Source organism: Gymnoscopelus microlampas, assembly GCF_963454915.1.
Source record: "Gymnoscopelus microlampas genome assembly, chromosome: 19".
NCBI lineage: Eukaryota > Metazoa > Chordata > Actinopteri > Myctophiformes > Myctophidae > Gymnoscopelus > Gymnoscopelus microlampas.
In genome coordinates, this window is record NC_139956.1 from 30,578,856 (window position 1) to 30,605,053 (window position 26,198).

General features: G+C 45.5%; 2 protein-coding genes across 6 annotated transcripts in view; one reads left to right on the plus strand and one right to left on the minus strand.

The window, feature by feature from the left end:
- nrxn2b (neurexin 2b) overlaps positions 1-26,198 on the minus strand; it is an 884,672-nt gene that overhangs the window by 258,316 nt on the left and 600,158 nt on the right. The gene's annotated exons all lie outside the window — the stretch shown is intronic.
- LOC311035094 (chemerin-like receptor 1) lies at positions 17,660-19,322 on the plus strand (the record flags this gene model as incomplete). Its single annotated transcript, XM_084043175.1, has 2 exons — positions 17,660-17,706; positions 18,304-19,322. Exon 2 carries the CDS (start codon positions 18,318-18,320, stop codon positions 19,320-19,322), a length of 1,005 nt encoding a protein of 334 aa, XP_083899301.1. The 5' UTR covers positions 17,660-17,706; positions 18,304-18,317.

Consider the following 26,198-nt stretch of genomic DNA (forward strand, 5'->3'; position numbering starts at 1 on the left):
TGCGTGACGTGTGGCCCTGCAGGAGCGGACGTGGCAGAATAATGACTTTGCAAGAAGAGTGGGGCAGATAAGGCTCGAGTACCGGAGTCTCACTGTCGCGCCACGTCTGATATGCTAACACCCGAGGGTGGGTTCAGGGCCACTCCGACAGCATAGTGGATGATAAGTGCCATCTTGCCTGGCACACAAGTGCCGCTTCCCTCAGCACACAGCGAGCAAGGTCGGGCGGGTGGAGGACTTTTGGCCAGGGCAGGGACGTGAGGCCTGCGGGACGTGCGCGGACGTGCGGACGTGCGGCAGAGACGGCTGGCGCTCCCGACTCATGGGGGCGACTCATGCAGCGATAACCAGCCGAGAAGCCTTCTTCAGAACATAAACTGGGAAAGCAAGTGGCTTCTTATCACCAAGTGGGGCATTAGAGCTTGTAATAAGCTGTGTCACTCACTCGGGTTAGCAATACAACGAGAGCTGCTTTTAGACAAGGCCCGGGATGGAAGTGTTTCTGATGCTGATTGAAATTGACTCCCAGCTGAGAGAACCGCGTCTCTGTTTAATGTACCCCGCGTTGTCTTGTAGTTGATGTTAGCAAATGCAGAGAGGTGAGCTACAAGACAAACAACAACACAAGCCCCAGTGATAGGCAACAGTGTTGTTTGCCCCGTGGGCATGCATTACTAACTGCCACTACATGATGCCTACTTTTAAAAAAACACATGAATTCTTGCACCCCTATTCTGGATCAAACATTAAGGTGAAAATAGCAGATCTACAAGCTCACAACACATTGTATCGTGATGTATTGCAAGGTTGTAGATAGGCTATGTTCAGTGAATATTTAGTGTAGAGAAAATAAACAGGAGGGGGCCTAGTATTTAGCCCAGAGGGACTGTAAGTCAACTAAGTACATAGGTTTATGTGGTTAATGCTTTAGTCTAAATTGTATCTAGCATACATTATAGATAGAGAGACATAACAGAACAAGATAGAACACAAAAGAACACTGGCGTGTCTGGAGGATACACTATAACCCCTTGGCCTCGGCTCAAAAGCATTCGTCTTCCTATGATAATCTACATGTTCCCTTTCAGCACACACACACACACACTAAAAACCAAAACCATTTTCTCCAGCAGACCAATATCTTCTGACAGCCGCAAATCCACAGAGAGAGGGCCCGAGAACATTTTTATGTTAATTATGTAAATTTAAATAGCTTAGCAACTCGAGATGCAAGAGAAGTGCAATCCAATTATCCAAGCTTGGAGGAAGAGAAGGGAGAGAAAGAGAGAGGAAGGAAGGAAGACAGAATGATGAGAGCAGGACGCACATCGGAACTGCCAGTTGGAACCTAAAATGAAGGTGCATTGTGTGTGTATCTGTGTGCATCACGTGCACACACCGTCTGTGTGTGTACGCGCGTGCGCATGTTTGTGTGTGTGTGTGTGTGTGTTATTGAGTGCTCCTCTCTCATAATGAATTTGTTTGCATTTGCAGGTCAACAAATGTTTTTGCGAGTGTCGCAAAAACACCATTCATCAATTTCCTATTTACAAAACATCGCCATCATTCCTCCATGTCCCCAGACTGATGAGGGTTCTCTATCTCTCTCTCGCTCTCTGTTGTACTCTCTCTATCTCTCTCTCCATCGCTCAGACTTTGGTGCTTGTATCGAGCGCAAGGAGGTGCAGAGGAGAATGTGAATCGCAATAAATCCAATGCGGTACTGAGCACCGGGTTAGAGGCTGAACGCCCGATAACGTCAATGGAGGCTCAGCGCACCCAATCGAACCGACGTCGGCTCCTCTGGTCGCCTGACACCAGCTTGTTTGACATACATTACAGGTAGAGAGAGGCGACTGAGGGAGAGGCGGCGATGGTAGGATATGAACAGTCAAAACACGCTATGGTGTCAATTGAAAGGCGCTACTGCCTCATAAATACAGTGACACACTGATGTAAGATGCCGAGAGAGGGAAAGAGGGGGGAAAGAAACGGAGGGAGTGCGGAGAGAGAGAGAGAGAGAGAGAGAGAGAGAGAGAGAGAGAGAGATGCAGTCAGAGAGCTGAGGAAGGGGGGGACATCAAAGTGATCGTCAGCCTTGCTCCGTCCCTGACAGCAGAGCTTAGCTACGAACAGTGCAGCAACTGACGCACCAAAGCACCCGGCGCTGAGCACTGTACACAGCCTATGGAATGTAGGACACAATAAGCAATGCTCAAGCAAGCAATCGCCGGCCGATTGCCAAGGTACACCGTGTACCGTGACAGACGGCACGGCCGCTTTAGCATCTCAAAAGGCCAGCAAAGGGCATCGTCACACTGATGCTACGTATCGGTGATTATGTGAGTTTAACCACATGAGCCCTAGTGCCCCTATTCCGGGCGCGAACATTCAGTTAAAAAATAATAGCTGATCTACAAGCTCACAATGTGTTGTGAGGTTGTGGATGATCTATTTTCGAAGAGATTTGGTATGGGGGGGGCAGTGGGCCTATTATAGACCCCCGAGGGACACCTGGTCAATACGTGCATAGGGTTTAAGTGGTTAAATTGGCCTCACTCCCCAACATCAGTAGCACCAAGGTGGCAACTCCATTCAAGACATGTTATAGTTATGGAGTCCCAGGACACAGTGAGGAATCCCAGAGGAGAAAATGGCTGATGTTAAAAAACCTCCTGCCATTCCTGGAGGCCATGAATCAAGACAGCTGGGGCCCCTGGGGAGCTGAGCCAATGAGGTTGGTGTCTTAGGCCAGGCCTTGCTGGGACTTTGCAGCGATGACCACAATCAATAGATGAATGAACCAATTGCCTGCTATACGCATGTGTTGAACTCCTCGCCAGCACAAATCAACCCAAGATAATTGACTCCCATTGACCCCTTAAGCCTGTGTCATTTCTCTCAGTCAAACGCACACATAGTGCACAAGCTCATGTCACTCAGGGAGCATAGCACTTGTTAATCAATGCATCGGGTTGCCAAACCCCATGAGAGCGGGGGGGGGGGTAGACTCGGAGGTTAACGAAGCCATGAGGATGAGGAGGGCGTCCTTACCGTGGCCCCCGCGGGTGAGGAAGGGCATCCGGTTGATGGCGATGGGCACGGTGCCGTGCTTGTTGTGGAAATGGTGGACGTGGTGGGTGGTGCTGAGGGAGGAGGAGACGCGAGCGGCCACCGCTGGGCAGGGGAACACCAGCAGCGCCAAAGACAGCACCAGCCTGAACAGGTAGGCGGGGCTGGCCCACACCGCAGGCGTGGCCTGCGGCTGCCTGGTCGCCAGCAGCTCGTCGTCTACCTCCACCTCTGCTTCCACCTCCACCTCCCGCTCCTCCATGACGGGGGCGGGGCCTAAAGGGAGGGGGAGGCCCCTCCCCCTCAAACGACAGAAACAGGAAGTGAACATCTCAAACAGATCCGGGGCCCATGGTCCCCCTTGTTCCAGCCCAGGGAAGGAAAAGAGTGAGAAAAATGTATAAAGAAATAAAAAAAATCAGCCAGGGCAGAAAAAACAAGAAAAAGAAAAAGAGAGAAAGAAAAACCAAAAAGGCACGATCCTCTCTCGGAAATCCCCGAAAAAGACGTTCAGCAGACAAAAACGGTGACGTTATGGCCAACAGCAAAAATAGAAAAATAAAAATACAAAATCCTTCCGAAAAAGGAACCCCAAAAATCCTCTGAGTCCGGCGTCGATATCCAGAAGCTTCCTTACACAATCCTCGAGAACGGCAAAACGGCAATCACCCCTCCCAGAGAAAAAAAAAAAGACATCCAAACCCTGTCACGCGAGCTTAATGTCGACGTTTGATAAGGCAACCTCCTTGACACCCCAAAACAAATAACCCCTGGCAGCCTATGAGCAGTCAGCAATAAATCGGGACAGCGCTGATTACAAAACGCAAAGCTCCATCTCGGCCACTGAAGGTATAATTAACGCAGTATTTCTTGTCTACAGTTCCTCGCTTCTCGAGTCGACGGGTCGGCGGTTGGGAGGGGGCGGGGGGGTAGCTTCACAGGCTTTTTAAATCCATAACCCAGACCCCCATCATGGAGGCAGAATCCACTAGCATCTCTCCAGGGCTCTCAGGACACAACTTCAACGGAGAACAGGAGGCAATTTTTTGTCGGAGAGAAGCGGAGGGGAGCAAGCGAGGGAGAGAGATAGAGAGGAGGAGGAGGAGGAGGAGGAGGAGAGGAAGCGGTGCCGAGATGGAGGTGCAGCTGGATCCCGTCTCAGCTTCCAGGGCTTCAAATCCCTGGAGGAGCCGGGAGCCTCGCAGTCTGCAGCAAAGTGGGAAAACAAGGGATGAACAGACGAGCACCAAGTGAAAACAGAATGAAAAAAACGAAGGAAGGAGAAGACGGAAAAAAAGAAGAAACAAAAACAACAAAACGCACGGCTATTTCCAAGCACGGCAGCGCAAAATTCCTCTCCTCTCTACGCCCCGACCAAGTGGATCAATAACAGTTCTGGCATGCAGGGCGTCGTGGACGGCCGAAACCGAAAGAACCAAAGCTTTGAACCAGCATCCAAGTAATGGATTGTCCCTCCTCCCCCTTGGGTTGGCTAGTCCAGTTCAACACACCAATCCTCCAATCAACCCCCCCCTCTCTCTCCTTCCCCACTTGCAACGGAAGAAAAAAAACAACAAGCCTGGATCCTTTTTATCCCTGATTCTCCTCCGACAAATTAAGATCACCCCCGTCTCCCTCTTGTCCTCTTTCAGGTGGCGGCAGTTTTTCTTTCTTTTTTTTTTTACTGGGCGGGGAACAGGCTGGAGGCGGGCGCGGGTCCTCTCGTCCTCAGAGCTCCGACACAGACTCCTGCCGCTGGCTGGCTCAGAAGGTCCGACGATCCTGCCGCTGCTGCCGAAGCTGATGCTGATGCTGCCACTACGGCTGCTGTGAAATTCATGCTAATTGAATCAGAAGCTGCAGCACCGAGCGCATCCTTCTTTTCGCACGCGGCACGGCTCTGCCCCCACTCTCTTCTCTCTCTTTTTTCTGTTTTTGCAAGTGGTCGGTCTCTTTCTATCGCTCTCCCCTACGCGCGCACACACACACACACACACACACACACGCTCTCGCGCAAGAGAGCTTCCAGCACTGGAGCGCAGGAAGGAGGGAGAAAAAAAAAAGAGCACCAAAAATCTGAGGCAGGAATGAAGCCGAGCAGGGAAGGCGTCTACGGCACTCGCGCTGCTTTGAATGCACGAGCCGGAGACTGTGATAGATGGTCTCTTAGAAGAGCGCAGAGAGGCGGAGGAGAGGAAAGAGAGTGTGTGTTTGTGTGTGTGTGTGTGTGATCGAGGCGGGCGAGTGCTCAGGAGAGAGAGAAAGAGAGAGGGTGGGAGGAGAGGGAGATGAGAGGAATAAGGAGGGAGGGGGTAGCATGTTGTGTTTGCTGTGTGGACACACACACGCGCGCACACACACACACACACACACACACACACACACACACACACACACACACACGAGGGAAGACATATTTGAGGACAGTGTATATGTCCAGTAAACAACAGCTTGTGCAAAGCCCCGTCCTCGAGAAAGTGACGTGGGCGAGTTTGTGTTTCGCTCTCAATTCCATAACACTTGTCACATGCAGACACTCTTCACATAAGTAGTGGCTTGTGCAATCACCACACGTATACATATACACAACCCCCCTCTCCCCTCCCCACACAAACACACGCGCGCTTGTAAATTATACACAGACTCACAGGGGGGCAGGAGGAGTCGCCGACGATTATGAATAATTCAGTCGCTGGCTAAATTAACGAGGGACCTTCCCCTCTCTCGTCGTCTCCTCGCACGTGTTCCTCCTTCTTTGTTTCTTTTGTCCACTTCTCTTTCTTCTACTGCTACATCTTAACCCAGGGCAAACCCTCTTCCCACCCCCCCTTCCTTTATTTTTTTATAATAAAGGAAGCAAGAAAAAAAAAACTCTAACTCGTCTTTCGTTTCTCCTTGCACAGTGTGTACTTTCTGGCTATTTCTGCCAAAAAAAAGAGGGCAGAGGCAGGATAGTTAATAGGAAGAGAGAGGGAGAGAGAGAGAGAGAGAGAGAGAGAGAGAAACAATGAGCGAGAAATATATAGAAGGAACAGCAGATGATTGAGAGAGGGAGGAGGAGGAGGAGGAGGAGGAGGAGGGAGGGAATGAAGAGAGAGTACACAGACAGGTGGAGCCACTGGCAGGGGAAACACGAGGCGATGGCGAGGTAGAGTGTGGGAGGATTGAGGGACCCAGAATAGACAGGAACAGCAGGAGGAGGAGGAGGAAGAGGAAGAGGAAGAGGAGGAGCAAAGCATGCAGAATAGAAAAAAAAGTGGAGGAGAAAGTAAGGGGGGGCGAGGGAAGGGATATTGCATATCGGATAAATCACAGCTGATAGAGATCTCAGTTGGGACGGGCAGTCACCGCTTTGGAGAGCACGAGGCAAGAGAAATGGCAGATAAGAGGAAAAGCCAGAGATGCTCTTCTGCTCTGATGAAGAGGAAAGGAACTGGACTAGCACACACACACACACACACACACACACACACACACACACACACACACTTACAGTATACACACGCACACACACAGAAAAAAGGAAACATATATCCCTGCTGGGCCGGTCTCAGAGAGCCAGGAGGTTCTTTATGTTTGCTGGAGGGGAAGACACCTGGGGCATGATCACCTCTGGCCCAAGCCGAGATGGGGAGGAGAGCTAGCCTCCGACCTGTCCCGGGCTGGCAGTGGGGGTGGGGGGGCAATTTTTTTTTCCACCTGCAGTGGCAGCACATCACACATACGGTAGGAGCTGCCTGTGTTGGACAGCAATGAGTGCAGCCTATATCCAACATACCAGCTTCACAGAGTAGCGTCTGGATATTAATAGCGCACATGTCAACGTTAGATATGTCAGCATGGAGTGGATGTGTACTTTGATGTACCATATTACCAGTGTCTTTGTACAGGAACATCCAGTAGGCTACACTTCCAGACAGCAGGAAACTGATAAAAAAGCTGCATAATGTGCTGCATTACCTCCCCATCTTACTGTATGTCTTACTTGAACACCGGCTACAAACGCAGGAACAATTTTGGCAGCCGTAAAGGGACTCGTTGACATTTAGAGTTGTATGTTTTCTATCTTTCTTTCTTTTTTTGTCATCAGAAACTTTTCAAAGTGTGGCGGAGAAAAGCTTCTGCACTGCCAATCCATCTCGCCGGAAAACCACTTGCAAGCCACTATACTGTCAGCATTGCTCATTACATCAGTGACACCAATCAGAATGCTAGCACGTACTACTGTACCTTACATAAACTACAGTAGGTATGTCTCAACTGAATGAAGAAATACCATCCCGTACTCCTGAGACATGTGCCTGGAGAACAAAAAAAAAGAAGATACAGTAACGTTGAATGCCAAGGCATTCAGGAATACCCAACAGAGGGAAACTGAGCAGCCAGGATGCATTACAAATGCTGCATAAGCTTATACAAGGGCTGAATGACAGTCAAGACTTGAAAGCCAAAGATTGCCAACATTACGTGTTTGCTAGTGAAGAAGACTGCTGTGAGGACTGGGAACTCATTATGGTGAAAAGACTCAGAGGAGTGGCAACACCTGCTGCTCACCGGTCCCCATGGGCTTAGGGAAAAAAACACACAAACGGCAGGCACGCATATATATATATATATATACACACACGCACACGCTCACACACACACACACACACACACACACACACACACACACACACACACACACACACACACACACACACACACACACACACACACACACACACACACACACACACACTTGATGTTTGAAACACTAAATTCACTTCAGTGTGCAGAAAACAAATGCAAAAGACCCAAAAAAAAGGGGGAGAAAAAAATAAACTTCACGGTATTCAGTATGATGCAAGAACCCGACAGTTCTTTCCCTCTCTGGAGGGCTAGATCTCAGCACACCGGAGAATAAACGTCTCCCCCACCCAACCACACAACCACACACTCACACACACACACACACACACACACCCTTTCTGACTGACAGCGGCATAATCAAAGCCTCTGGACCTCTGTGTTCGCCAACTAATTGCGCATACCCCACACCAGTACACGCTGGGGAACACTGGCTAGGAAATGTTTACGACAGAAATGCATTGTGGGTAGGAGTGTCCGCACCGGGCAAACCGTAAAAGATATAGTGATTAGTCGTAGACCGCTCGGAGAGGAATAGAAATGGAGATTGTTTTGTTTAGTTATTTTCTTTTAACTGCATGTCTGAGTGAGGAGGTCAGGATAGTGAGGACAAGCTGAAGCTCTGCGTTGGCGAAAACGAAAATGCAAGTCATCAACTCTATTTTGTGCTAATACAGACTTTCCTCCGCACCGAGCCCTGATGCTGGCCGCTTATATAACAGCGCCACTGGAAGCTTCCCCCAGTCTGAGCCCCATCACTGCTGGATGCCACAACCAGGGAAAGTAACCGCATTGGCCTGTGCTCCATGCAGAGACATTCAGGGATGACCTGACTCATACCTACTTGGTGCCACCTGTCCTGTTTTTGTGTGATATAAAGTCATCTGTTTGATGAAGATGCAGTAGCATCAAAATGTTGGTCGTTTTTGCTTATTAAATATTTACCCACTTAAGCCCTATATACTTTGTCATACTTAAAATATGATGAAGTATACAAGTGCAAGTTTATACAAGCTCGCAACACGAAGCCACTTGCCATATGGTAGCATCTGAAACAGTCTATGGTCGGGATGGCTCTGATCTTTGAAAAGCCTGCGTCCAGACGACCCTTTTGCGGTTGAAAACACGTATTTTGTTTTGGCGATATCAAGTTTTTCGCTGACAGTGGTTGGTATTAGTGGATAGCACCTAGTGTCACGCTAACTCACTAAGATAGATCAATGTTATTGATATACAGCCTGACCGGCATAAGGAGTGCCACAATGAAGGCCTGCAGCCTGATTGTGTGGCTTGTAATGTGATTTGCACTGTTTATTTACTCTAATATTCTGCTCTCGGGGAGGTGCGGTAATTAAAATATATCGGTTTTTCAGCAGCCCAACATCAATTAGGCTGCCAGTGCTCAGATGCACACGTTCACCCACCAATGCCTCCACGGCAGACGAGAGAGCGGCGAGAAAAGAAAGAGTGAGCAAGCACAAACATTCAGCCATCTACTGTATAGAGAATCCCTGAGTGCACCAGAAGACACTTCTATAGACACATGTATCCGCTAATAGCAACGTGGTTTTGCTACCTTTGAAAGCCAGAAGTTTCGGGTTACGAGACATGGCATGCAGTGCGAACAGGCCACCGCAATTACCTCCCCATGAACACATCTCTCCTCTCTTGTAATAATGATGCGGGTTGGAACCTAGGATGATGGTGATGGAAAACAAGTGGGGGTTGGGACGGGGAGGGTAGAGGGCTCGGGTTTCCAAACAAAGAGTGGAAAGGGGAGGATGAAATTGAAAGGGATTGAGATAAAAGAGGGGTATGGAAAAACAGGTAGAGTGATTTGGGTAATTAGAGGGGAGGGATGAAACGAAAGGGGAATGGGGGGGGTCGCTCTGTTGGCCACAAAGCACGTAACGGAGAACAAAATTACAGTAAAAAGCTAGAGGGAGGTGGCTTCAGTTTCGCTCTGATGGAAGAGTCCCCACATCTTAATCAACTGAAATGAAACGTCCTCGGGGAGAAGGCGAAAAAAATTATAAATTATCTCTCCATCCCCCTTTCTCTTTGCTGCCATTATAAAAGCAATTCCCTGTGAAATTCCTTTGTAAAGGACGTGCAGACGGAATGGCAGTGACCGCCACTTTTATCTAATGTTGGGCTCTCAAGCTTCTTTCATAATAATTTGGTGTTTGTTAATTACGAAGACCTGGGATCTATCACTGGGCGTGCTGAATATTTAAAGAGCACAGGTACAGGTTGCCCCCCCGGGGGGTCGTAACAACGCCTCATAAGCAGAATCAGCATTTCCCTGCTTCCCTGATTTTTTTTTTTACTACCCACAGAGAGGAGATGCAGCGCAGTGTACCCCAGGGTAAGATCACGGTCGATGCTCCAAACAACCTCCATCGACACTTTTTACTGAATAATTGTCTACGAGAAGACCCCTTTGAATGAAAAAAGGACAATTTCTGTGTTCAAGGGAATGGACTCAAGTCTGCCGCGGAGGAATTGCAACAGGAAAAGTGCTCTGGGTAAATGTTTGACCTCGCGGTGTAACTTATCTTTCTCTCCGTCGCTTCCTTCATTCATTTCCCTTCCCCTGCAGCCACCCAGCCACCCATCCATCCATTCATCCGTTCATCCATCCATCTTTGGCTGCCTACCCATCCAGCTGTGGACCCAGCTGTCTGGAGCAGATGGGACCCCTCTCCACCTCTCCTTCTCCGGGCTACGATCTCAGTGCAAGGCCCCTGACCTGGAGCCATGGACTGCTGGCTTCGGAGCTCAGTCACCCACAGCACAGAGCCAAAGCAACAGCATGGATGTTCCATGTGCAGATTTAACAGACAAATAAGATGTCATCGACACTCTATGTAGTAGGGGGGAGGAATTACACTTTGAAGCAATTACTCCTGGCATTGAAAGAACATCAGCAAGTGATTTACAGGTTTACAGAAACCTGAGAAGGATTCCTTACTGTGGTCTATTGTGGAGGTAATAATCACGGTACATGTTCCAAAGGTTGCTGGGGAGGGAGAGCAGCAGTTAAAGCCATTCCAGAATAATAGTGGCTCGCAGTAATCTCCCACACACAGGGAGAAACGGGAGTCTATTTTGACAAGGGTTTAAGGATTTTTAAATGCAATCTCTATATACGCAATGAAGGCCTCACAATAGGCACTGTGGAGGGAGAGGCGGAGAGAATGGTGCAAGGAAAGGAAGGAGAAAAGAGAGAGAGAGTGGTACTGAAACGACAGAGAGAGAGAGAGAGAGAGAGAGAGAGAGAGAGAGAGAGAGAGAGAGAGAGAGAGAGAGAGAGAGAGAGAGAGAGATGGGGGGGGGGGGGGGGGGGGTGTCAGCCCGAACAGAGACGCAGGCAGAAGTGGAGAGAGAGTCATCATCTTTCTGAGGCGCCAGATTGCACAAGCTCCTGGATATGAGGCATCCCGGTGTTTCAAACGCCTGCCGGATCACATCTTATTTATTCCAAAGCCAGAGAATACCTGGGATAAAGGGACTGCAGCTATTATGTATGGATCTGTGTGAGGGTAAATGTGTGTGTGAGTGTGCGTGAATCAACCCTAGTGGTTGAACGTTAGGCCCGAAAATAACAGAGTGCGTTGGGAGCTTGTAGATCGGCTATTTCCGGCAAAGATGGTTCGGTATAGCGAGAAAAAGTGTATTTGCCTATAATGTCAAACCCAAAATAGGGACGGCAGGTTGAAATTGGTTAACACCAAATTCAGGCAATGTTCAATTGTGCAATGTTATCGAGTGTTTGCATTGAGTGTGTCAAATAAATGTATACCATCAACTGTATACCTTCAAGTAAAACATCAAATATACTTGTCAGCACAGTTTAACAAATAATAAATAAGTAAACTAACTGAAACAGTACCTGCACTCCTTATCTGCCCTTAATAGATTGAAGTTCTCCCCATGAATATAATCTCTTTTTTATAAATACGAACCGAGAATGAGTCAACGAAATAATTAAATGTTTGCGCTGTCTGTGCAGCCTCATTTATTCACTGTGTCCATGGACATGATGATGAATGCAGCAATACAATTATGGTTTCCTTATGCATAAAAGATAGTTTACCTTTTCTTATAACTACATCAAATCAAACTTTATTTAAAGAGCACCTTTCACTCAACCTTAGTTGACCACTGTGATGCACAGGTAAAAGCAAATCAATACATCAAAACAAAGAACAGGAGACATAGACACAGAAAGGAGATTGTAGTTTTACAACTACTATATGTACGCAGAAGGTAGGAACGTTAAATAGGAGTTAAACAGGCATTGTACATTGAGCACTGTGTAGGCTAAACACAGACGTAACATTTAGGATTGGATGTTGTTAAAAGCCAAAGAGAAAAGGTGAGTTTTAAGTAAGGACTTTAAAATCTTGATGGACTGAGCAGATCTGATATGGGGGGAAGACTAACGCGGTCACCACTAGTTTTGAGCACAGTCAACAGTTGGCACAGAGCTCTGGGTAGATTATGGCACTCTATACGTTCAGCCATATGGGGCGGGCAGACCAGAGATTTAAAAGCAATTCTATGTTTAACCGGGAGCCAGCGGAGTGAGGCCAAAACTGGTGTGAGGTCTTAAAAAACATTGATACCTGTGAGAAGGCGAGCAGCAGCGCTTTGGACTAGTTGCAAACGCCTGAGTGAAGAGTGGTCAATGCCACAGTATAGGGCATTGCAATAGTCAAGCCTAGATGATATAAAGGCATGAATCACTATTTCAAATTGTTTGAGGGGGAGATAAGGTTTTATTTCGGCGAGTAGCCGTAAGTGAAAAAAGCTTGTTTTGACCACAGAGCTAATATGTTTGTCAAATTTTAAATTGCTGTCGAAAAGAACGCCAAGGTTTTTTGCACTGGCGTGGATATTGGAGGTTTGAGTGCCCAGGATGTTGACAGGAGGGGTGGGGTGATGTCCAAAGATAATGATTTCAGTTTTGTTATTGTTGAGATGTAGGACATTTGCATCCATCCAGGTTTTAATGTCATCCAAGCAATTCATCAGGGGCTGGAAAGAATTATTACTGTTAGATGTAAGTGGCATTTACGTTTGGACGTCGTCAGCGTAACAATGGAAGACGATGTCACGTTTGGATAGGATGGATCCGAGAGGCAACATATATAATACAAACAGTAGAGGGGCCAGAATAGAGCCCTGAGGGACCCCACAGGTGATAGAGGCTGTGGATGAGGAAAATTCACCCAACTGGACGGAGAAGGTCTTGTCAGTCAGATAGGACCTGACCCAGGCTAGGGCAGTACCGGAGATGCTAGCCTGATTTTCGAGCCATGAGAGCAGGATTCTGTGGTCCACTGCATCGAAGGCGAGCAGAATCAAAATGGCAGTGCTGCCAGAGTTAAAATTAGGCTGTTAAAAACGTTTAAAAGGACTGTTTCCGTACTATGGCCCGGTTTAAAACCAGCTTGATATTTTTCATGGAGGCCATGGTTGATTAAAAATGATTGCAGCTGGGTGTATACTACTGTACTTTCACCAGAACTTTGGATAGGAAGGGTAGCTGGGAAATAGTCCTGAAGTTGGATGATTAATGGATGCACCAAAGCATGTTTGAAGGAGGCTGGGACATGTCCTGAGAGAAGGCATGTATTTACTAACGACACAAGGCTTGGGCCGACAGAGCAAAAAACGTACTTGATAAGTCGGGGGGATGCTACCTGGGAGGGGAATGCCACCTGTAGGCACTGCGTGACTCATAAATGTTCAGACAAGCTTTTTTCACAATGCTATTTGTATTAGGCAACACAGAGACATTGCCACATTTCTTTCAACTAATTTGGTGGTAGATGTGTGGATTTGGTAAAGTTATTAAATATTGGTGGTGGATGTGTGGATTTGGTAAAGTTATTATACAATACCAATACCATTTCTTATTTCCATACTTATCCAGAACTGGAAATGACAAAAATCTAATCCTTACTTTTCCATACTTTCCATACTTCTGTAAGAAGGGTTTAAGTGGTTAAGGGGAAGGGGGGGGACCTTCTCACTAAACCACGGTGGAGCATTTATTTATTCCCTCGGCGCAGGAGACAAGACAGACAGACAGACAGACAGCTAGCGAACACTGTCCCCTACAACAGCTTATTTAAGACATAAGCTGTTTTTGATGATCCGCCTGGCGCACACGTTCAATAAATGGAAGTGGCTATCGATTCAGACTTCAGATAGCCAGCGCTGATTCCTCGCCGTTATCACTGAGATTAACGCACGGCAGCGGCAACAACAACAGCGAGAAATGTGCAGGGAACAGATGGGGCGAGAGAATTCTTTCCCCCTTATCGCACAGACATATAAGAGATACACGGCATGAAATGCGATATTGCCCCATCGCGGATAGGACAGGCGACATATTGTGGCCCACACAGATGTTCACATAATAAACATTCACTCGCAACAGGGAGGGGGTTTGATCCACCTTAGGTGGATACACGGATACACATTATCACACATCATCGGCGGGACATGCATGAATTGATTGTGGGGACTCAATATTTGTATCACAATATATATGCTTATTTGGACACATTCAATCCAGGAACGCATCTGTGCTATTTTAGATTTCTTTGGCTATTCAAAAATAGCAGATCTACAAGCTCATGTGGGCTTGTGGATCTGCTATTTTTGAAAAATCTTGAACATTTGAGAAAATCTTTGATAAAATATATATATATATAAATATATATATACGTGTGTGTGTGTGTGTGTGTGTATGTGTGTGTGTTTAAACATATATATTCAAAGATTGGCACACATTTTCCAAGATTTTTCACAAAAATAGCAGCTGTACGTGCCGCGTTATGAGCAATGTGTATAGGGTTTAAGTGGTTAACGGTGCTTGAAATCAGCTTGAAAGGGATTTCCAAAAGGCCAATTCGACACCTGCCGTGTGTCCATATGAAAGGCGATTGGTTATTTTGAGCAGCGAGGGATAGCGGTATATCAGAGAGAATTTGCTGATCTACGCTTAAGATATTGGCTCATAACACTATTCAACCAAGACTCTCTAAACCCAGATGTCCCAATATCACACTGATATTCATACCTGTCATTTTAATCTCTTTTTCCCAGCCCCAGCTATGGCAGCTTAGACCTTTTTATTTATTATTTCTTAAGCTCCCCTCTTTATCTTTCTGGCCCTCTGGGTGCCAGTTTGGTTGTAATCCCCCTTTCTGATGTTTGCTGCTTCTTCTCATAGTCCCTTATCTTTGAGAGACCCTTGAAACAAACACTTTCTGCTGATTTCCCCCTCGGTTGGAAATATTTCACCCCGATGCTCAGTATACAGTGGGGCTTATCACCGACAAAATACAAATTCTGACAAAATGAAGGCACAGGTTGGCAGAGCTATCCGTATGGGGCGGAGTGAATTTGCGTCTGGGGGGAATCGTAATGTGTGTGCGTGCGTGCGCGTACGAGGACAGGAAGCCAGATCAGATCTGGAAGGACCAGGTGCTATAGGTGTTGTCTTGGGGTCTCATGAGGTTAGGAAAAAAAACACTGCAAGAGCAATAATCTGACCATACACTGTGTGTAGGTGGTGGTAACATAACATAATAATGAATTCCCTCATAACCTAGAGCATATATACACACAAACGTACACACACGCACACGCACACACCAGCTCGGGGATAGAGACCATCCACGGAGAGGACTGAAGTGGTTGGGGTGATTCAGAGAGGATATCTTGTATGTGTTCAAAGGGTCCTTTGTTGTGTTGTTCCGCTCCCATTGGATATATGCTAAGCAATAAACTGACATTGATAAAACATGAAAGACATGCAGCATCAGAGGAGGGATGAGCATCTGTCTTGGTTGGAAGCGTGCCGTCCCTCATTGTTTGTCCTCGCACAACACACGCACGTCTAACAGTAGGCACACGTGCTAAAACATGGAGATAGGAGGGTTCTGCCCAACAGCGATGATATGACACATATGCCTGTATACGCCAGTAAAACTATTGCCAAATTCCCCAAGACTGGCCCTGAGTGGTCATTACGCAACCTCTGCTTTACAGCAGATCAGGCCATTTCCAGGAAATGACTCTTGGCACAACAAAAAGTCAAAGTATGCATAGCTGTTACTAGCACAATGTACTCAACATATAGGCTAGATATTCCGGGTCAAATATTACTATTAAGTAAAAGTACTGGAGTACTTACTTAAAATATTTAGGTATTCAAAAGTAATAGTTTTGCGGTATTGATAATGCAGTTACTTAATAACTCTCTGAAACCACCTATTGACGGGCTTTTAGATTGCCTTTACAAAAATACAGTCAAATCAACAAAACAGCATGGCCATGTTCTGATACAGCTGTGTGTGTGTGTGTGTGTGTGTGTGTGTGTGTGTGTGTGTGTGTGTGTGTGTGTGTGTGTGTGTGTGTGCACGTGCGTGCGTGCGTGCGTGTGTGTGTGTGTGTGTGCGTGCGTGCGTGCATACGTGTGTGGGTGCAGATGATAAGGCCATTTCTCAGAAAGGATACCACAGCCTTCAGGTCTGTGTCAGCTTGTCTTGAAGTGTGCATGATATTTTATTTCCCTGTGTTTAACTTAAGGCAGAATTGCAGAATGTGCATCTGCCTCCAGGCACCACTTTAGGTTGGGGGAAAAGTGTATTTGCTCTAACAATTAAATGAAAAATAAATATTAACCATTTAAAGGACGACTTCATCCATTTTCAACCTATCTTCATATAATTGGTCCTCACTAATGCTCATGATAAAATGGTACATTTTTTTCTACTCACTGTCTGTGTCTCAGAGGAGCGCTGTGGACAGTTCAGAATCCCGTCTACCAGTGACATCATCGATAGGGAATCCAAGCTAATAGAAACTGCAGGCTTTCTATTCCTGGAAAGTTGCAAAGAAATAATAGAAGCCATTGTTCTCATGTTAATACAAATCTAAATACAAAATGTGAAATCTTGTTGGAAAAAAAAATCCTGCTTAACGATGTCCACAGTCCTCCTATGAGACACAGACCGAGTAGATTTTATCAGGAGCATTAGTGAGGACCAATTGTATGAAGATAGGTTGATAATGGGTGAAGTCGTCCTTTAACCAATGGTATTAACTGGTTGCAAACGTCTTGACAGTTACCGGTTAAACGGTTAACCATGAACATTTGTTTACGTAGGCCTGTGGCCCCCGACCTCAATTCTCATTTAACAATTTTGGCTCCCTGTCTAATCTAGTTGAATACCTCTGCTGTACACTGTACAGTGAAACACTGGATCATGTGGTCAGCATCAGGATCAACAAATAGGCTATTAATGTTTCACAGCAGGGGTTTTCAACTGATTGTGAACCAGGGACCACCACCCTGATTAAGAATCAACCTGGGGACCACTGTTGTGTTGGGTGAGATTAGAGCAAAGATAGTGCTTTGCTAACACTTGCTACTGTATGCATGCATCCCATGATACATACCACTGTTTCTCAACCAGTGGTCCATGGACTACACAGACACATGCAATTATGGCCACATTTCGTAATACTGATGACTCCATCAGGCAATCCGGTGCACTTCCCCTTCTTGAGATTCTAACTCTAACTTCTAACTCCTGCTGTACTGCTTTAATCATGTAGAATTTAATTTGTATCTATGTTGATTGCTGATATTACGTTTTGTTTGCATGATTAAACTGTAAGTAAACAGCACTTTTACACTGCACTGTCCATTGTCAAGTTCATGCTCAATTATGACAGTTTTTCAGTGTGGTATTTCATCCGGTCCCCACCACACCGGTGGGGCTCTTCTGCAAAGATGCCCTATGGTTGGCTGTCATGCATATGACACACATATACTCCTATGGTTGGCTGTCATGCATATGACACACATATACTGTTGGGTGGTAGAAGTTGCTCTGAGCTCCTCAGTATTCACTGACAACAGTTTGAACAACAAGACACTTTTCTGACTGACGTCTCTTCAACACTTTGAAACAGGTATCTATGCTTTTATTTTATTGTCTTTATTATATAGACATGCAATGATTGCTGTCTAGAATATAGAGCTATTTAAGCCAGTAAGACCTGAGGTCTAAAAAATATCTTCCAAATCAGTAGTTGTCAAACTTTTTCCTGCCGCAGACCCCCAAAATGATATGTATTTGGCCGCGGACCTCTGATTTTTTTTTGTGCCAGGGACCCCCAAAAGAAAATATTTGTGTTAAAAAAAATGTAAAATTATTCAAATATTTTTCATACACTTTAATTTTTTTTTTATGTTCCAAAAAATAGCAGATTCATCTGATATTTTTTGAGAACCACTTGTTCTAAACCGCTTCGGCTATTTGAAAATATTTTACATTTTGAACACTTAACATAATGAGTACTTTTTAGAGAGAGAGAGAGAGAGAGAGAGAGAGAGAGAGAGAGAGAGAGAGAGAGAGAGAGAGAGAGAGAGAGAGTAAGGTTGTAAATGTATTTGAAACATTTTACAAATCATGTAAATCATGGGTCCCTGGCACCAAATGTCTTCAGTATGATAATAATACATGGCCTGTAAACAAAGCATGTACCTTCATTGTTTTGTTATCTTAGTTTTCAGGACAATTATGGAGATCGCGAACCTCGTCATTAACAGCCTGGTCTTTGTGCTCGGCGTGTTGGGGAATGGTGTCGTCATCTGGGTGACGGGCTTCAAAATGAAGAAAACCGTCAACACCGTTTGGTACCTCAACCTCGCTGTGGCCGACTTCCTGGTTACAGCGCTCCTGCCCCTGAGAACCACATACACAGCTCTGGACGACCACTGGCCTTTTGGCAAATTCATGTGCAAAATGGACCGTACCGTTTTCTTCGCCAACATGTATGCCAGCATCTACATCCTGATGGTCATCAGTGTTGACAGATGTGTGTGTGTGGTGTGTCCAGTGTGGGCCCAGAACCACCGCAGTGTCAGAAAGGCGTCTTGTGTGAGTCTGGGTGTCTGGGTGCTGGGCTTGGCTCTCAGCTCCCCTTACTTCATCTTCAGGGACACAAAGCCCTCCTACCGTGATGAGGACATCATCACGTGCTACAACAACTTTGCACTCAGCGGTAACTACAGCACACCAGAAGTGAGGCAGTTGGTGAAGTTTCGATCTGGGGTCATGACCATCACTCGCTTCCTCATGGGATTCGTCGTCCCTTTCACTGTCATCGTCTCCTGCTATTCTGTCATCATCTACCGGCTCAGGAATAATCGCTCGCGGGCCAGCCTATCAGGTCGCCCCCTCAAAATCATAGCAACCGTTATCGCCGTGTTTTTCCTGTGCTGGGCCCCCTTACACATCATGTCTCTGATTGAATTTGTGAATAAACAGGTGACAAAGTACAGTGGAACACTGCAGCGTGGGCTTAAAATCGGGTTTCCCATAACTTTCGGCCTGACACTTCTCAACAGCTGCCTGAACCCGCTGCTGTACGTGTTCATAGGTCAGGATTTCAAGGCTGTATTCCGCAGCTCTATCCTAAAGGTGCTGGAGAAAGCCTTCACTGAAGAGCTGCCTCAGACCAACACTTCCACTAACCAAGGGAGAACCTGTGAAGAGACTGCCTTGTCTGAGACCCAGGTTTAGGATTGTCTGTGCATTACTTTAATTTCAAAGAGAACATTTGTAACTCAAATCTTTGCTTCTGGGGGATTCTACAAAATGTCTTCTAAATCCAGTTTATAGAAAATATGTTTATATGATGTTCTCAAAAGATTGAGACGATGATGAAAAATATCCAAAACAATATGTTGAATTAGCAGTTTTAAAAAACAAAGCTTCTCTTTAACGCATCTTTAATGCATCAACTTTTTAGTTTGAGACTTTATCACTTTTCTATCTGCTCTCCCTCCTTTTGTTTCTTCTCCTTCTATGAATAATAACATGGATGGAGCTTATGCAAAAACACACACTTTCTATATTGTAGTATTGATACTTTTACTGAAGTAAGACTTTTGAGTACTTTTTCCACCACTGTAAGCACCTCTGTGTCATTATAGACTTTAGCGTAGGTTAACATTTTTGAAAAATCTTCAAAGTGTTTGAACTATTTTTTTGAAACATCTTCAAAGTGTTTGAAAAATATTGAATATATATATATATATATATATATATATATATATATATATATATATTTTTTTACACAAATATTCTCTTCTGGGGATCCCTGGGCTGACACAAAACATGTTCAGATGGGGGGGTCCAGCGGCCGAGTGCAACTGAAACTATAAACCTCTCTGTTCAGGAAACACTCACAGAAATGCTCAGTTCTATTTATAGAAAGACTTTCTGCATACACTTCTGCATACACTTACTCTCACCACTTTGCCAGGGATAGAGGTCAGACCCAAAAAGTCTGTTTTCCTCTTATAAAAAAAGGGTAATATTTCACACTTTTACTATTACTTAACAATAGTATCAACTATTGAAAACAAAAAAACTAAATATACTTTCTGGTAAGACAGACAGACCCAAAGCTTTATCTCAAATGCATCAATCTAATGTGCCATGCACAAGCACATTCATAGTAAAGATTATCCCCAGACAATTATTTAACCCGTTTAAACCTCTTTAAAAGAGACAGGCTTGCTTAGAATTATTGGTTACATTTTAGCTTTCAATACCAATGCATGGGCATCAATAAGATAGTGTGACCAAGCAATTGGTAATGCTAGAAAATGACAGAATTCTCTGTTTATTTAATTAGATTATAAAGGCTTACTGCTCGACTGTTGGGTCAGGCAGGTCCTATTAGGGCACGTGCATGCATGCGTCGCCAGTGCGCGTGCTCACGCGTGAACATTTTCGTTTTTTTGGCGGATTATGATACTTTTTTCCCCGTTTTTTGTTACTTTATTTCAGTTTTAGGGTTAGGGTAAGGTTAGGGTTATGTTATTTCATTATTTTGGGGGAGCCAGCCCCTAGGGTTTGAAATTTAGTTTGGGGGTCAAACCCCCAAAACCCTCGAAATGCATAGAAAACTATGTATTATACCTATAACACAATACAAACACAATGGTCTTACACCTGCATTAGGCTACTATATCACATTGTACATCAGCATGTTCAAATCGGATACAGGATAGGTGGGCACTAGGGACATCTGGGCATCTCGATGTACAATTGGCTATTTTGTAAATACAAATATTTGAAAAATACATGTGAACATGCACTGTACATCATTAATGTTATCCTTCAACCAACCATTTTCCCAGCTCTCTCTCTCTCTCTCTCTCTCTCTCTCTCTCTCTCTCTCTCTCTCTCTCTCTCTCTCTCTCTCTCTCTCTCTCTCTCTCTCTCTCTCTCTCTCTCTCTCTCTCTCTCTCTCTCTCTCTCTCTCTCTCTCTCTCTCTCTCATATACAGGGGGTGCATTTACCTACAGTGTTGGGGCTGTTCTCATCTCAGCATTGGATTTTCTTTGCAGTATTTGAATCATTAAACATTGCACTGTTCAGCTTGTTAGTGCAGTCCATGCTGTTGCAGCCCCGTCCGTGTCTAACTAACTACAGTATAAGCTATATTAACTAAGCTATATTAGATATATTAACGTAACCTCACATGCAGCAACTTATTTTCGGTAGAGCAATGTTAGATGCACCTTATTTTGTTTCACAGGCTTGAGCATGTCTGTGCCAGCATGTTATGAAACCTCCCTCTGACATACAGTAGCTCTGGTCCAGAGCGTTGCAGGGAGTTCTAACGTGCTACAGACCGTCTGACACAAGGTGCAGATTCAAAAGGCTCTGACACATCTCCACTCATGGACTTAACACAGTTGTTCTTCCCACTGTTTGTTTTGAACTCATTGAGTGCCCAAATTATTATTACCTATTTCTGGCCATTATGATTTTTATTTTTGTATTTTTTCAAAGTAAAAAAAAAAGTGCTTAGGAAGCGAGATACAGCCTTTTTAAGTTATAAGTTAAACAAGGAGTGGATGGAGCTGCAAATCTTCAGATAATGATATCTTGGGTTAAAAACAAACAAACACGTTAATGGCACGTTGCACCATAGCGGTAAAACACGTGAAACACGTTAATGGCACTCAATAGAACAAAGTATTTTCTTTTTAGAATGGCCGGGGCTCTCTCTTCCACCGCACAGCCACACAGCGCACATTTCTCCTCACACGTCAATGAGGAAATCTCACACAAGCACGCACACACACACACACACACACATGCGCGAGCGGCAACCCCAGGGTCCTAGCGCCCTTCGTATACAGCACACAAACACACAGACACTGTATTGCGCGCAAAAACTTTTTTTTTTTCTCCCACTTCACCCGGGAGTCCGGGACAAACTATGTCCCGTACGGGACACGCCTCGTTTGCCTCAAATACGGGGCGTCCCGGCTAATACGGGACTGTTGGCAACCCTAGGTCCTATGCTGCACAAACCTATTTTCAGCTACAGTACAGATGTGCCACTTCAAAACTTCACACGTTACTGTTCTTTCCCTGAAAGTCCCCTGAAAATGCATTTTTTTCCTCCCTTTTCTGCCCTTAAAATGCACTGTTTTGCCCCTGAAAAGAAGTTGTCACTACACACCCCCGTTTTTCCCTTCAACAGACATCCATATACATGAGAACAAAAGAATGTGTGTTTAAGAAGGTGTCAGACTCATTATGAGGCGAAAGGTGATTTGACCAGTTGCTCAAATTAATTAGCATCATAAAAGCAGTGATCACTGATCATCAAAATAATTCAGCATTTTAAATGCCCTTCTTTGTCCCTCTTATTGCCCTGGGAATGCCCTGAAAATTTACTGTCTTGGCGATGGCAGGACATGTGAAGTTTTGAAGTGGCACATCTGTATGTGTTGTGAATATTACACAATGCTCTTTCCTCTACCTAACTTTTCTTTACCTAACTCCTCGTATGCAGTTTCACATCACTGACATAATGAAAATGTAATTGGCTTTCTTTATGTTAGGGTGCAACCTGTCCTGGATGGAAGTGCTGAGGTGCAGTGCTTTTTAACCTTATTTCCTGTCCCCTTTGCCACCCTAACGTTTCTTGGTAAAACGCTAGCCTAGAACTGTTTACATGTTTGCAGAAATGACAGTTATCTACAGAATACATCCACAAGACTTCCTGTAAATCGGGGAGGCTATAGCGCCCCGTGCGGGAGGCCATATTGCACCCGTGGTGAAAGCCTGCTTATGCTGCTCAAACTTTGGGTCCCTGTTAGCCACAGCACATCCTCCCATCAGCACATCTGTCTGACAATCCAGGATGTGGCAAAGGGGCCCTGCCAATGTCTTCGCTTATCTCACCTGATGAACTTTTGCACTTCACTCACTTACACATGTATGCATAATTTATTTGTGTAATAGCTACGCCCATACAAGACCGCCTCGGTGGGCTGTCCAACACTAATTCTGTTAATGTATATACTGTATGTGACTGCTTGTCTTTCAAGAAATTAGAACATGTTAACTTGGACGCTTGTTTGAGACTTAATGTGTTCCCGATGCATCGCTCTTCTTCTATGCTGCTATAACTGAGACATCACCTTGTATTTTCCTATGAACTTCTCTCATCCACATCACCTGACCAGACTTTGAATGACCTAGACAATAAAATCATTACAGTATGGTAAGTCAGTAAGCAAAAGGAAGTTGTGGTAACAGATGCACCATTGAGCCAAAATAGATGTAGCAGCAGGCTGTTGACTTCCTTTCCAGCATGATGCATCTGGTTGACAAGGCCATATCTAAGCCTGACCATTTCAGTGCAAACACACAATGCCCCCTTTTTAATGACGTGCAACCTTTGGGCTATTAGATTACTTTCCAGTTGTTCCTTATAGCTTGATTTTGATTTCTATTTTACAATCAGTTCTGACAGTGCATTCCATGCAATCATGGTTTGATACAGCACGGGGAGGCGGGGACATAGATTGGTGAAGCAATAGGAAGCGGCGTTGGAATCCAACTGCTTGGGTTTGGATCCGCCCTTCAAGACCATCGATAGGGCTCGCTTCTTTCAGGCTAGTACCAGAACTGTGCAATACATACAATAGTAATATAGAAAGAACCCCCCTTCATTTAAGGTCTTCATTATTATTATTATTATTATTACCCTTATTATTATTATTATCATAAACCGCATCTGCATGCCTTTCAGTGATGTGAGTGCGCGCGCGTTTGGGTGCACGTGCCACGATAGCCGTGACTGTGTACGCAAACGTGATGCACGTGCATATGCGGTTCTTTCTTATCATGTGTGAGCTTGTATACTGTATGCTACGGTCACTTTACTGGGGCCTTTGTATGTTGCGTGCGTGCATTTCTGTGTGCGCTCTTTGATATCAAAGCCTCAAAGTAAGCCGTGAAAGCCCAGTGGGCTGAATCGCTGATGGTATTTGACAGCCGTGGGCTCGCGAGGCAGTCACCTGTGTCGGGGTCCCTACAAAAGGCAGGCCCTACACAACAGCTCGCCTCCTCCTAACAGGATTACACACATCTGCTGTTGCAGGTCAGGGCCGCCCCCTCCCCACCCCGCACACACAAGGAGCTCTTCTTTTTTTTTAAGGTATATATCAAGGGGCTATCATCCGGCTTGTACTGTAAATTGAGGCTATATAGGAAGAGACAGTTCATATGAATGGCCTGTAGTCTCGCTGTTTCACCCCTGCTGGTGTCAGAAGCAATTATGCTCTATTGGGGTTAGGGTACATTTTTCGGACCGGATATAGAAAGATGGCGGATTTGAAATTGCTGACAAATAGGCTTCATTTACGGTCTGTAGAGTCTATGGGTATAACTTTCTACAGACCTAAATTAAGCCTATTTTTCAGTGATTTCAAATCGGATGGGTTTTGCCTAACTTTACACTTGATTTTATTACCTTAATAAACATTGTCATAAATACTCGGGCCTCCTACAGCAAACCCTACTGTATCATCAATTTTAAAATAAATGGGACCATAATTTAGCAAAACGCATATCATGGTGATTGAAAGAAGACTTTATACTAGCGACTGGAAGCATACAGTATTTATGACAATGTTTATTAAGGTAACAAAGTCAAGTGTAAAGTTCGGCAAAAAAACATCCGCTTGAATGGAGACGAATTCTTTCTGACACCTGCAGAGGTGAAACAGCGAGATTACAGGCCATTCATATGAACTGTCACTTCCTATACAGCCTAAATTTACAACTCAGAAGCTGGCCCCTTGGTAGAAACCAGGGGCGTGACGATGTCCATATCTTTTTACCGTCTATGGTATATATTGACAAACCTGGCAACCCTGTATCAAAAGAATCAATCTGCAGAGATGTTCTCTTGCTGAGACAATCCTATGTAATTGTGATGACTTGTGGGGGTGCTCCCTTGTGGTGTTGGGGGTCGCACAGGATGAGTTTGACGTTAAAATACGATACTCTGTGCCTTGATCTTGAAAACTCTCACTCAACACAACTTGAAGATAGGGCCCTGGAGAGAAGACGCCTTGGGGCGACAATGCATGTTACGGACAAAAGAGGACAAAAAGTAACGGATAGAGAGAGAATGACAGGGGAAAAAAGAGAAAAGAGAGGCCTCAGGGAATGTCCTTGACATTTTCCTGCCTGTTACACCCCCACCCGCTGTCCCTCCGCTCTTCCACCTCCCTCGCTCACCCAACACCCCCCACCCCCCTTTCATTTTGACAGCTGTTAGCACGTCGGAACAGCTCAATAGAGCACGTTAACCCCCGTGAGTGTGAGCATCACTATCGAGTGGCACGATAGACGGTGCCGATGGGAGACATCGAGCACCCCGGTCGGAGCTTAACTGTGGCGGTGTGAGGTGAGAGGGCTTGGTTATCGATGGGAGAAAGACGGCCATCCAGCACCACCCCCCCCCCCCCCCCCCCCCCCCCCCCGCCGCCCATTGGTATGTCGCCTGTCCATCACACCATCGACAGCCCACTGCCAATCAGCCGAGGCTAGAAAAAAAGTGACTGTATTTGCTTTCCTGTCGTTCTTCCCTCATTCGCCCTTCCGTCCTCTCCTCAGTCTCGCTATCTCTATGTGTCAGCCTTTCATTCCCTTTGCATACAAGAAGGTGTGATGTGATGATCACTCATAATAAATAGCAGCATATATAATACAGTGATGTTATGGTGGTGAATATACGCAGAGCCACACATCTCCACTCGGCTGAGAGGATGAGTCCGCCTCGGGCAGCTGTTTTCCAGTGCAAAGTGCCAGATGCGCTGTATACAGGCCTTTCTGGAGCCTGTGTGCTTCTGGATTACGGATATCGTGCGATGTCGTACCTATAAATATGTACAAGGAGCATTACATCATTGATTTGGCTGGAAGTGTGCGAACACTTTCTCGGATATTTAAACTTTGCGCACGAGTACCATGGGTGTGAAATCCTGCATGCAGCCTGTTGAGAGCCGGCGGGCGAGCACGCAGGCTTTACAAGTCCGTAAACGTGTTTTATTGTTTGCAACGCAAGGCCTC